At 39.8% G+C, this 13,527-nt stretch overlaps 1 protein-coding gene across 2 annotated transcripts in view; it reads right to left on the bottom strand.

The window, feature by feature from the left end:
- Atr (ATR serine/threonine kinase) overlaps window positions 1-12,189 on the bottom strand; it is a 112,577-nt gene extending 100,388 nt beyond the window's left edge. Inside the window, exons 1-5 of one of the 2 annotated variants that reach the window (XM_028866010.2) lie at window positions 11,654-12,189; window positions 6,334-6,425; window positions 4,031-4,180; window positions 1,438-2,315; window positions 482-660 (exon numbers count right to left, since the gene is read on the bottom strand). In XM_028866010.2, the coding sequence (XP_028721843.1) occupies window positions 482-660; window positions 1,438-2,315; window positions 4,031-4,180; window positions 6,334-6,425; window positions 11,654-11,712 (1,358 nt within the window). In that variant the 5' untranslated portion in view covers window positions 11,713-12,189. Of the gene's footprint in view, window positions 1-481; window positions 661-1,437; window positions 2,316-4,030; window positions 4,181-6,333; window positions 6,426-10,479; window positions 11,480-11,653 lie in introns of those variants that run through there. The other variant, XM_037207849.1, reaches the window with a different exon arrangement.
- Window positions 12,190-13,527: the final 1,338 nt, after the last annotated feature.

Below are 13,527 nucleotides of genomic sequence, written 5' to 3'. Positions count from 1 at the left end.
TCATTGTGGTTTATACACACATGTAGACAAGACAGACAGAAAGACACACACACACACACACACACACACACACACACACACCAGTAATTATAAAAATAAAACAAAAATTGCAATGTATTATCAATTTTTATCTACATTAGGATAGATTTAAAAAATGTCCAATTTGGCTGAACTACAGCAACTCTTTAGTTACACACAAAAAATAGTATATTTGTTAAGATTTGAAATATAACACACAGGCAGACACTTCTCGAATATTAAAAAGCTAAACTGAACAGGCATGCAAAAACATTTAATGTAACTATATTTATATATATAGTATCATACTAGAGTAAATCACAATGACTAGCAAATTATTTTAAGCATTCCTATTGCCTATGTTTAGAAAGATGTTCTTAAACCAGAATACTTAATATAAATTTATTTTTTAAGGTAAATAAAATTTATAAACTATCTAAAATAAAATCGGATGACGTCATACTCTTCAGACTGTCTGCATGGTCTTTTGGAAGAGTTGAGAGAAGAGCTGAGTCTACGCCTCTTTGGTGACACTTCATCATTATTACCGCTGAGATTTTCCTGTTGCATTTGGCACTGAATTCCCTTCATAATTTCTATACTTTCCATTTTCAAGGCTGCATAAAATGGTCCCAACAAGTACTGAGAAAACAAAAATAATATACTACCTCTTAGGAGATATGTTTACATTATTTATAAACAGAAAAAATGCATTAGGTGTTAGTTACATGTTTTCTATGGAGATAAACTAATTCTGAGTCTTATAAGGCAAATCAAATACTCACATTAATCAATATTATTTTACATTCTATCAATTAAGAATGGTTCTATGGCTTTCAAAGGTCTACAACACATATACACTATAATCTTTCCCCACTTTCTCAAAATGCTATGCAGAAATTTTTATAAGGGAATCACTAACTTTTTCATACTATAAATCTAACAAGACTTATAGACTAAGATAAGCTAAAATGTTTAATTTTTAAAATACTGAATCAAGTTACTATATATCTGAGTATTTTATTGCCCGTCTTTCCCCACAATCCAAACAGGGAAAATGGTATAATCTGGTATCACTAATTACTCATTCTAAAGTGAAATCATTCACAGATAAAAATCTTAATGATTAAATCATTTCCTCCAATTAAGATAACCAGCCCTCTTTCAATTAATGCTGCTATAAACACATTTTAAAAATTCTACTTTAAAACAATCTATTCCATTGGCAGTTCACTAAGATAATGAACTAATTTTTCTGAAATGGAAGTAAAATGTCTATGACAGGAAATGAAACTAAGCTATGAAAATCATCATGCCCTCCATATGCATTATTGTGCAAGATATTCTCTTTTCTTGTTATTACATCGTATCCACTTAAATGAACAAAACATTTAATGTGCAGTCTTAATAATTACTTACCCCAATATGTGTCTGAACTCCAAGAACATCTACAAGAGCTCTACAAATATTTGTCACATATATCTTCCTGACCTGTAAAGCCGATTCATACCCAGCTGGCACAAATTTAAGGAAATACTGCAGTAAATGACACAAAGCTGCTTTCAGCAAATCAGACTTGAGTCGCATAAGCACGCGATCTTCAAACATGACACAGAGTTTTTCCAGCAGCACGTTTAAGTAGACAGGTTCGATATTTCTATAAGCCTCTGCTTCAAAGGGGAATAGCGTCTTTACCAGCTTTGACACTGGCTCTTCATACAGTTTCAATTGGTCAGCATCCATTCCTACAAGGTGTTGTAGTAATTCCAAAAATAAGCTGAAAAAAGTGCTGGCTGGCTGTGCTGGTAATCCTCCAAGCTCAAAGAGTTCAGTTAAAAGGCTAATTGCTAAAGACCTGATTTTGGGACTACCATGCTCTAGCAAAGCACAGCCTATCTGCCACAGTAACAACTCTTGTCGTCTAAAAAACACAGTTGGAACAATATGAATAAGAACCATTAATAAAGTGACTTCAATAAATTCTACATTTTGCATGTTCATGAATTGCAAAGGAGCTGGCTGTAAACATCCCATGTATTCATCCAATCGGCTTAAAAATCTACTAACAACCACTGGCCATTCCATAACATTATCCACTGCATTTCTTTTGTGGAGGTAAATTAAGTCTTCAAAAAGATAGAGTAATTCCCGTGTGAGAACACCAAAAATAGCAGGATTCTTGCTTTTAAAAAGGAATAATAATGAGCAGATAACTTCACATATTTTCTTGTGTAACATGTGGCAGGATGGAGTTGCTGCAATCCGTAAAAGTCTTGTAATGATCCAATGACTGAATTCTTTGAAACAAACAGAAAATATATTAAATAAGCAAGTATATCATAAGTGTGAATCTGTTAAGTGCTTGATGATTGATTTTTAAAGTATAACTCTCACGAGAAGAACAGTCTAGGTCTCCCACATGATGGAAAGGCTGTACTTCAGAATAGCAACTTCTGAGCTACACAAAAGGTTTTAGCTTACCATCTACTAGTTATGTCAACTTCACCTCTCTGAAGCTGCATAATGATATCTATGATACTGGTTATTGTGAGGATCAAGTAATATAACGTATGTGAAATAGCATAGTTTCCAAAGCATAATACATATTCAACAAATTGTAGCTACTATTACTGCATCAACAAAAACCCTGTTTTTCTTTTTTGAGACTGGCCCTGAACTTGCTGTGTGGCCAAGGATGACCTTAAACTCCTCATGATACCCATGCTCTCACCTCTCAAGTGCTAGGGATTAGATGTGTAAGCCACAACACCCAGCTTCCTTCAATGAAAAGTTACTGAATGGAGACTTAGAGGTGTGGTTCAATGATAGATTATCTATTACATGTAAAGTGCTAGATCCAATCCCCTATCCATATGCACATGCCATTTACTTATTTGAGAGAGAGTGTGTGTCTATGTATTTATTTATTTGTTTAAGATTGTCTCTCTACATAGCCCTGGATGTCTTGGAACTCACTGTGCAGACCAGGTTGGCCATGAACTCAGAGATCTGCCTGCCTCTGCTCTCCAAGTGCTGGGTTTAAAGGCATGCACCACCATGCCCAGTTCATCTTGTTTTAAATATTAGTAGCTCTCAAGTTATTTCACAACCCACTTGTTGGTTATAGTCCATGCTTTAGAAAATATAGCTAAGACTGACAACATGACTACAGTATAATTTAAGAACTTATGACAGAAGAAATACAGAACATTAGTAATAAGAACAGATGAAGCAGCAGCAACCAAGGCAATCCTAGGTGGCCATGAGGAGTCAGAAAATATCCTTTGAAGGCTATAATACCAAAGTAGATACTTGTAATACTACCAACAAATTCTAAAATATTTTATTATATAGGAAAAAGTTTACTTTGCATCCCTTTATGAGGGAACTAGAAAAAAAGACAAATGGGTAGTAACATAGAAAAAAGCTTCAACATACAAAAAGAAAATTGTTTTAAAAGGCAGTATAGTAAGTTCTTGGTTGCTGCTGTTTTGGTTTGGTTTTTCGAGACAGGGTTTCTGTGTAGCCCTGACTGTCCTAGAACTTGCTCTGTAGACCAGGATGGCCTTGAACTCAAGAGATCCGCCTGCCTCTGCCTCCTGAGCATTGGGATTAAAGGCGTGCAACACCACACCCAGCATAAGTAAGTGTTTTTGAATAAAATGTCTAAATAGGCTTTGTAGTAACTAGAGAAGATGTTCCAGTAAAACTTTAAAAAAAGTAAGTCACTAAAGCTGGGAATGGTGGTGCATGTCTTTAATCCCATCACCCAGGAAGCAAGCAGATCTGTGAGTTCCAGGCCAGCCTGGTCTAAAAGTGAACTCTAGGCCAGCCAGTTATATAGTGATCCTAACGCAAAAACAAAGAAACAAAACCACTATCAGCTTTCGCCTCAATATATAGCAAATATGACTTTTGGAAGTATGTAATCAAGTGTGTGTGCTATTCAGAAAAGCAGAAAAGAGATTATCATAAAACTGACTGATGATTTACATAAAATAATAGCACTTACCAATACAACTGTCTTTGGCCTCATTTTGTCCCTGGCTTCCATTCACATTTACAAACATAAGTGGAGAAGACTTCATGATATGCTGGATGAAATCAAGTAACATCACAGAGGTCGGCTGAGCATCAGTTTTCTTAACAAGTTCTAGAGCAACTAAGAAATAAAAGATTCTTCTTAAAAAGTCATGACAAACTAAACAATACAGCTTTCCTTAGGAAACTAGACTTTGGTAATCAAACTTTTGTCCAGCAGAGTACTCGTGCTAAACTGATATGGAGAAATACTACCATCTTATCTAATGTTCTTTTTGTATGTGTGTAGTATAAGTGTATGTACATGTTCATGGGTATGTGTGAATGTGTATGTGGAGGTCAGAGGTCAATGTTGGGTGTCTGCCTCAATCATTTTTGAGACACATTCTCTCTCTGAACCTAGACTTCACCAATTTAGCTAGCCTGGCTGGACCAGGAAGCTCCATAGATATGCCATGAGATCACAGGTGTGCACCACTGCAGCGGGCTTTTGAAGATTGTGCTGGGGATTTAAAGGCAGGTCCTTATGCTTATGCAGTCAGCTCAATGTCTGAGTCATCTCTCCAGCCTGCCACCTAATTTTATAATAACCATGTACATTAATTTATCATACATCCCATTCTGTAAACATTTGTACGACAGGCCTACAAGATGCCAGGCACCGGGGCTGGAGAGATGGCTCAGAGGTTAAGAGCACTGACTGCTCTTCCAGAGGTCCTGAGTTCAATTCCCAGCAACCATATGGTGGCTTACAACCATCTGGTGCCCTCTTCTGGTCATACATGCTGTATACATAATAAATAAATCTTAAAAAAAAAAAAAAAAAGATGCCAGGCACCATGATAAAATCTGAAGATAAAAAACAAAAACGATTGGATCCTGGCACCCAGCCATGGATCTCTGCATCTGCTTCCATCAGTCACTGGATGAGGGCTCTATGATGACAGTTAGGGTATTAAGCCATCCAATCACCAGAGTAGGCCAGTTCAAGTACCCTCTCGACTATTGCCAGTAGTCTATGGTGGGGTCATCCTTGTGGATTCCTGGGAACTTCCCTAGCACTCTGTTTCTCTCTATTCCCATGATGTCTTTATTTATCATGCTATCTCTTTCCTTGCTCTCCCACTCTGACCCTGGAGTCCAATCGATGAGAGAGAGGAGGGATTCTATGAGCAAGGGACACCAAGACCATAATAGGAAAAAGTACAGAGACAACTAGCCAAACTAGTGAAACCGCATGTACTGTGGACCAATAGCTGAGGAGCCCCCATGGTACTGGACTAGGCCCTCTGGATAGGCAAGACAGTTGTTCAGCTTAAACTGTTTAGGGGGCCTCCAGGTAGTGGGATCAGAACCTGTCCCTAGTGCATGAGCCAGTATTTGGAGCCTAGTGCCTATGGCGAGACACTTTGTACAGCCTTGGTGCAGTGGGGAGGGGCTTGGACCTGCCTCAACTGAATGCACCAGGCTCAGCTAACTCCCCATCCCATGGGGGATGGGTTGGGGGAAAAGGCTGGGGGCAGGAGGAGAGAGGACAGGGAAATCTGTGGTTGGTATGTAAAATGAATAGAAAATCTCTTAATAATAATAATAATAATAATAAAGACAAAAAGAACCAATAATCTGGTAAAGAAATAAAAAATATAAAAAATGGTAGTGCAACATGGCATGGTAACTCAGGATAAAAGGAAACAGTTCTGGAAAAATACCATGAAGGAATTCCTAGATAAGGAGTTGGCAGAGGGAAAAGGAAAGTAGTTCAAACAGAGGGAGCCCCATATGAAACCACTTTTTGTAAGTTTTCATAGTCCTTTGCTATTCTTTTTTAGCAACCTTTAACTCTGTGGATTGAAAAGAATAAAGTTTTAATAGTTATGATAAATCATAAAATGTGTTGGTAACAAATTCCACTCTACTTTAACCTTTTGCTATGGCAAGGTTTGTTCGCTGTATGTCTACCAGAGGCACAAGTTGTCAATAAAAAAAAGTCCATATGATTGGACTTGATCAAATGTTTTATAGCTAGCACATCAAAGCACTCTAGGAAGCCAGTTGAAAATCATGTTTATTAACAGAAACACAAACCTGGTTTTAAGGTCTAAATTACATATGTTTAAGTAACAAGCAACACTGAGTAACAACATGATTGAAATTAGTATCTCTAACAAATATTAACTCTGTAACTAAAACTGTCTAGAGGAAAAAAAATGGTAGTATATTGACATGGAAACCATCTAATTCCTGAAGGTCATGTAAAAAATAATTTCTTCTTACCAACATTTACATCTGTAAGTATTCGGTCAATGAATTGGCAGAGAATTTGTCTTGGTTTCTGTACAACGGTATTATATTCCTCTGGAGTGGCACTAAAATACAAAGAAAAGTTTGTTAAAAGTGGTACGGGGGGGTGGGGGTGGGGGGGGTGGAGCTAGCAAGATGGCTGAGCACATAAAGGCACATGCTGCCAAGCCAGACCTGAGTTCCATCCCTAGGACTGACATGGTGGAAGGAGAACCAACCCCCACGAGTTATCCTCTGATCTCCACATGCACTGTGCTGTGTGTGACTCTCCCTCCTAGTAAATAAATCAATGTAAAAAATTTTTTATGAGAGGCATGGTGGCACATACCTATAACTGAAAGCTAAGGCAGGAGGCTAGCAATTCTAGGTCAGCATAGATTACTTAGATTCTGTCTCACAAACTAACCCAATAAAAAGCTTTTAATCTTTAAAAGGACTCACCTTTTAATTTGTAAGAAAATTCTCTAAAGTTGAACATGCCAAATGTGAGTAGTTTAAATGTTAACATAGACAGCATTCTACTGCTTAAAAATGAAAGGCTAGCCAGGCTGTTGTGCCCACCTTTAATCCCAGAACTCAAGAGGCAGAGACAGGCAGATCTCTGAGTTCGAGGCCAGCCTGGTCTACAAAGTGAATTCCAGAACGGGATGGACTAAACAGAGAAACCCTGTCTAAAAAAAGTAAACAAAAAATCTAAAGCCATTACTAATTTTGTGGTGGTGTGGTGTGGAGGGTGGTCTTAAATGCCAGTGTGGATTTTAGGAATGTGCACTCAAAATGGCAACCATTAGCCACCTGTGACTATTTAATACTTGAAATGAGGTTACTCCCAAATAAAATGTGTTATAAGATATATATTGGATTACAAATACTTGCACAAAAAAATTAACAGTGCATTAATCATCTTATACCAGTTACATATGAACATGGTAATATTTGGATATAATTAGCTAATACACAGCCTATAAAACATATTACTAACCTAATTTTTTTTTCCTTCCTACTTTTTAAAATGTGGTTACTAGAAAATTTTAAATAATTACATATGTAGCTTCAACTATAGTTCCATTAAACAGTACTGATTTAGATCTTTAGAAAATCTGTAGCACAGAGCTTCTTTAAGAAATAAATTCTGTGAATGGGCATGGTCACACACCCCTTAATCCCAGCACTCAGGAAGCAGAGGCATGTGGATCTCTGTGAGTTTCAGGACACTGGACCTACATTACAGAGAGACCCTGTCTCAGACAAACAAAACACAAATTCTAAGAGTAGAAAAGAAAGTCTGTAATTAAGACTTAAGAGCCACATCAAATAATTACAATTTGTGATCTTAATCTAGACCTCAAATGACATTAGTAATCTTAAATTGATAATGGTACCATGATTATATTTTAAAAGTATCAAACATGTTTCCATAGGTAGCAGTTATCTGTGTCCATATATATAAAGTCCTAGGTTCGAGCACCAGTGGAACCATAAGCCATCTTGCTCATGGCACTGGGCAGACAGCTCAGTGTTAAGAGCACTTGCTGCTCTTGCAGAGGATCCTGGTTTAGTTCCCAACCCCTATACTTTATAACAATTCATAAATCCAGTTTCAAGGAATCCAATGGCCTCTTCTGACCTCTGAGGGCACCAGACACACACATGGTACACACCCATACATGTAGCCAAAATACTTACACACACAAAATTAAATAAATAAATCTATAAAAGAAGGCTCTATCCCTTACTGGTAATTATTGACATGGATGAAATGATGTCTAGGATTTAGTGCAGAATAATATGTGCTGAGAGAAAGAAGGCTATGAAGGACTAAATCAATATACAATTCTTTCTTTTGTTGTATTTGAAATTTTTCATAATAAAAAGGTAACAAAAATGCTAAGAAAGAAATATATATATTTATTCTTAGGGATAATCAAGAAAAAGTATTAGAAAGAAATACAAAGTGGCAGAGCATTTGCCTACCATGTGGGAGACCCTGAGTTCAATCAGCATTGGGGGAAAAAAAATGAGAAATACAATTCAACAGAATGGTTCCCTAAAATCCTGAATGAATTCAGCTTGAGCTCTGTGACTTTACATAAAATCACCACAAAACAGAAAATGAAAATTTAATAGAGTCTGTGCTACAACCCATGATAATGACAGTTATTCTTAAAGTCAATGCAAATTTACTGAGCACCTATAATGCAACAAGCCATGCAAAAAAGCTAATGTTGAGAAGGCAAAAGAAGCAGTTCAGTGGAGACTTGATAGGGTAGACTGTCAGGCCATTTACCAATCCACATAAGAAGCACAGTTCGGGAGAAAAGTAAAAACAGCTGAAATACTCCGAGGTTTCAAAGCAATAACTAAGTGGGATATCTATAAGATACATGGATACTTCAAGATCTTAAAATGCATGGAGATCTAGTTATACAATATGTATGAAATAAAACTAAACATTATTGTCAATGCTACTCTGACTCAAAAGTAACAAGATAGGATACTAAACCTAATGTGGATCTGAGGAAGCTGACAGTTCTAGAAGTTAAATTACCTAAGGTCACACAGCTCATATTAGTGGAAGCCTAGGATACAAATGCACTTGTAATTAATAAAAACACCAGAGACACCAACGCTAAAGTTAGAAAAGCCATAAGGAGACATGGAAAGGCCAAACAGAAATCTGAGAGGTTGATTCTAAATGCCAAGAAGGTTGGAATTTCCCAAAGGAAACAGTGAACAGGATTAGAACAATTTTAGAAAATATTATCTGGGTCTATTTTGATAAAATATAAGTTGTATAGTTTACCATTATATGATTTTTTTTTTTTTTTTTTTTTGGAGACAGGGTTTCTCTGTGTAGTTTTGGTACCTGTCCTGCATCTTGCTCTGTAGACCAGGCTGGCCTCGAACTCACAGAGATCTGCCTGGCTCTGCCTCCCGAGTGCTGGGATTAAAGACGTGCGCCACATTGCCTGCCCATTTTATGATTTTAAAGTGTATAGTTCTATAGTATTAAGTTCAGCACATTACCACTACCCATGTCTAGAACTTCTTACCTTCCCATACTGCAACTCTACACCCTATCAGCAGTAACTTACCATTTCCCCCTCTTGTACTTCCTGGCAATACTCATTCCACTATTTTATCTCCATGAACATGACTACTCTAGGTATCTTCTATTAATTGCATATCATACTTACCATTTGTGACTCCGTTTAGTTCTCAACTTTCCCAACGATGAGGCCCTTTAATACAGTTCCTTATGTTGTGGTGACCCCCCAAACATAAAATCATTTTTTGTTGCTACTTCATAACTAATTTTGCTACTGTTATGAATCATAAGGTAAATATTTTTTTTTTTTTTCGAGACAGGGTTTCTCTGTGTAGCTTTGCGCCTCTCCTGGAACTCACTTGGTAGCCCAGGCTGGCCTCGAACTCACAGAGATCCGCCTGGCTCTGCCTCCCAAGTGCTGGGATTAAAGGCATGCGCCACCAACGCCCGGCTTAGGTAAATATTTTTGGAGGTAGAGGTTTGCCAAAGGGGTCATGACCCACAGATTGAGAACTACTGGTTTAGTATAAAAATCTATGTTGTAGTATATTAGAATTTCTTTCCTTTTCACAGTGAATAATAGTCTCTGTATTTACGCCACATTTGGGAGGGTTATGTCTACTTATCTATTGGTGAACATTTGCTTCCACCATTTAGGTATTGTGTGAATAACGCTGCTATAAGCAACAGTGTACAGATATCTGTTCAAATCTGTTTTTAATTCTTTTGGGTCTACATAAAAAAGAATTGCTGGATTATAGGATAATTCTGTATTTATTCCCCTCCTTTTTTGTATCACCTCCACTCCATTTCCCACAGTGATTAAGTTATATCATTCTACTTTCTCCATATCCTTACCAATTTTTTTAACATATACAATAGTTACTATAATGGTCTGAAATGGTACCTCCTTGGTTTTTGTTTTTGTGGGGGGTTGAAATCATTTTTTTCCATCAAAGTATGAGTTTTTAAATGTTGAGTTATGTAGGTTTTTAATAAAACAGCAGTTAAATTGTTTTAAATTTTTAATTTTTTTTTAGTCTATATGTGTGTATAATGCATGTACCTACATGTTCACGTGAGTACAGGTGCTCATGCCATGGTGCATGTGTTGTGGCCAGGAGGCAACCTCAGGTGTCGGTCATTGCCTTCCATCTTTTCTGAGACAGAATCTCAGTGATGGTGAACAACAAAATTTTTATCATCAGTTTCCCAAAATCACTTTTTACTCATATACTTTTAGAAAGACAGAAATTACTAAGTGCTCCCATAAAGTATATTTTGCAAAGTAAAAAAAAAAAAATCACAGGGTAATGAAGCAGTTAGGGCAAAAGTGGTCTTTCACTTATTCTCTAATTTAGGTTTTTGGGATTGGCTAACAGGAGAAAATGAACACGGTCGCAAAAAAAAAAAAAAAAAAAAAGCAGATATCCCACAGACTTAAGGTCAGCACCGACTTGACGTGCAAAGTTTCTAGTTTAAGAAATCGAAAAGCAATTTCAACTGTAAATCAGCTGCAGCAATGCTCTCGGGATAGAGGGAAGCCTAGCCGCGATGAAGGGGCGTGGCAGGCAGCAACTCTTCAAATTGGAACCTGGTTTTCCTGACACTCCTGGGGTTGACAGAAACAAAGCATCTGTTCTGGGCTTTTTCCTTTGCCTTCTTCAGGCAAGGTCTCCTCACTTGGTAGACCAGGCTGGCGTCGGGATCCGCCTGCCTCTGCTTCCCGAGTTCTGGGATTCAAGGCGTGCGACGCTCGGTCGGGCCGACAAGAGGCATTTATTTACAAATGCAGCGGCAACTCTTAGTTCGGGGAACGCTGTGCACGTCGCTCTGTGGCCAGCCCCTCGGATTTCTGACTAAAATCCCATCTCTCTTCGAGAAGAAACAACAACGGCCCCTGCAGCCCTTCACCGCCCTCGCTGAGAGGCGGGGGGCCGTGATTCTCCAAGAGAAACCTAAGCCAGTTCAACTCCCCGGCAGCCGCCAGAAGGAAGAGAACCAGAGAAGGGTTTTCCAGACGCGAGTGAGGGTGGGACAACGCCCGGAAGACACCCTTCACGCAAAGCAGAGACTCGCGTGGGCAAGTCCCCGCGCGCGGAGCGGCCGCTGCGCGGGCACCCGGCACGCGCGCCGCGACCGCGCTCCCGCCAACCGCCACCGGGGATGGGGAAGCGCCGGCAGGCCGCGGCGCCGACCGGGCAGACCCGGCGTCGCGAGGCTGCCGACCACGCGCGACCCTACCTGCCCAGCTCCCGCAGGGCGGGGATCATGGACGCCAGCTCCAGCCCGTGGTCGCCCATGCTGACGCCGAGCGGCTCTCAAAACAGCCGCCGCCGCCGCGGGGCTCCTCCACAGCCACCTCCGGAGAAAGCTGAGCGCCGACGGGGGCCCGCGCGGTCCAAAACTCCTCCCGGAAGCCGCCGTCGGCCGCGACCCGCAGGCGTTTGTTTCCGTTCCTGTTAGGACCTGGGGGAAATCCCGGAGGCGGCGGGGGCGGGGCCGGCAGCGGACGTGCCCGCCCAATTTTCCTTCCCCCCCGCCCCCCGGAGTGCGTGACCTCCCCCGAGCAGTTTTGCTTTCGAGATGCTCAAAACCTGGATCCTCAGCGAAGCAGAACCCGAGGATCTGGGTTGGAGAGAGACCTGACGACCCGACAGTTAAAGTCATAGATTTCACTATGTCAGAATTACGTATTTAACTGGGTAAAGCCACGCACTGCTGCTTACATTTGTTGTTTGGCACATGAAGGTAATTACTGATACAACCCCCGAAAATAAAATAAACAAGTGATGGAATGGCAGCCTGGTGTGCTCCTGACTGCAGGACTGGAATTGGCTGTACCTTGACCACCCTTCCCTCTGCCCCTTTGCCTTTAGGTATGCTTGATAAAACGACACCAGTCTTATACAGCAACATAAACTCACGCTTTCCTCCTCTTCGCCTTCTTTTGTTTCTCTTCATAGCTCTTAGAACCTAATGGTAGTGGCTGTGTCTTAGAATAAGTTCGAGGCCAGCCTGGACTACCAAGTGAGTCCCAGGAAAGGCGCAAAGCTACACAGAGAAACCCTGTCTCGAAAAACCAAAAAAAAAAAAAAAAAAAAAAAAAAAAGAATATAAGGTTTTGAAAGCAAGGTCTTGTTTATTTTGTCTGTTGCTGGCAGCCCAGGAATTGAAACCGTGCCTGGACATAGTTCATGTTTAGTAAACATTTTTGAATGAATAATTGGATGTTAGAAGAAACGGGATTAGGAATTATAACCCCCCCCAAAAAAAAAAATTATCATTACACTTTCTCGAAGCTATACAGCCGCAGGAAAGTACTTAATCTCTTTATTTCCATTTTTTTTCGTCTCCCAAGAGTACAGTAATGGATGAGAGGTGCTAGAATCAGACAATAGAATATCATTTATTTCCATTGCTACTTTCTCCCTCTTCTTCTTTTTCTCTTCTCCCTCCCTTTGTTTTTAAGTCTCACTATGGATCCCTGGCTGGCCCTGATGAAGGATCCCATTCCCCAGCCTTTGAAATGCTGGAATTACAGGTGTGTGCCACTATGAATGGCATACTTTTCAAAGCTTAAATTATAAGTCACTGTGCTGGCTAGTTCTATGTCAACTTGACACAAGCTGAAGTCTGCTGGGAAGAAGGAACCTCCATTGAGAAAATGCCCCAACCAGATTGGCCTGTGGCGAAGCTACTTCCAACTACAATACCTTGTGCCTGGAGAGAGTCAGACGCTGTAGAGCTAGAGTTATGGGCTGTTATATCCTGCTATGTGGGTGCTTGGAACTGAACTGTAAGAGCAACAAATACTCTTATCTGCTGAGCTACTATTCCAGCCTCCAAAAGGTGTATGTGTGTGTGTGTGTGTGTAAGTAAGATACTGTGCGTGTTAGGCATTTTTGTGACAGAAAGATGAGGAAGATAAAGCCAATTTCAAGTTGTCTCTCTCAAGTTAGTGGCAGCCTGCAGGTTTTGAGCTACTATGGGAGGTTCCTGGCGTGTGAGTTTGACCAGCAATATGGCGGGAATGAGGTGTCTACAAGTGGCACATTATGCTGCATGGTAGATTTAGTCTTTGCTAGTACAAAAATAAAAAAAGAAAAAAGAAAGAA

The sequence above is a fragment of the Peromyscus leucopus genome, chromosome 7, assembly GCF_004664715.2.
Source record: "Peromyscus leucopus breed LL Stock chromosome 7, UCI_PerLeu_2.1, whole genome shotgun sequence".
In the NCBI taxonomy this organism is placed as follows: Eukaryota; Metazoa; Chordata; class Mammalia; order Rodentia; family Cricetidae; genus Peromyscus; species Peromyscus leucopus.
This window is presented reverse-complemented; position numbering and strand designations above follow the sequence as displayed.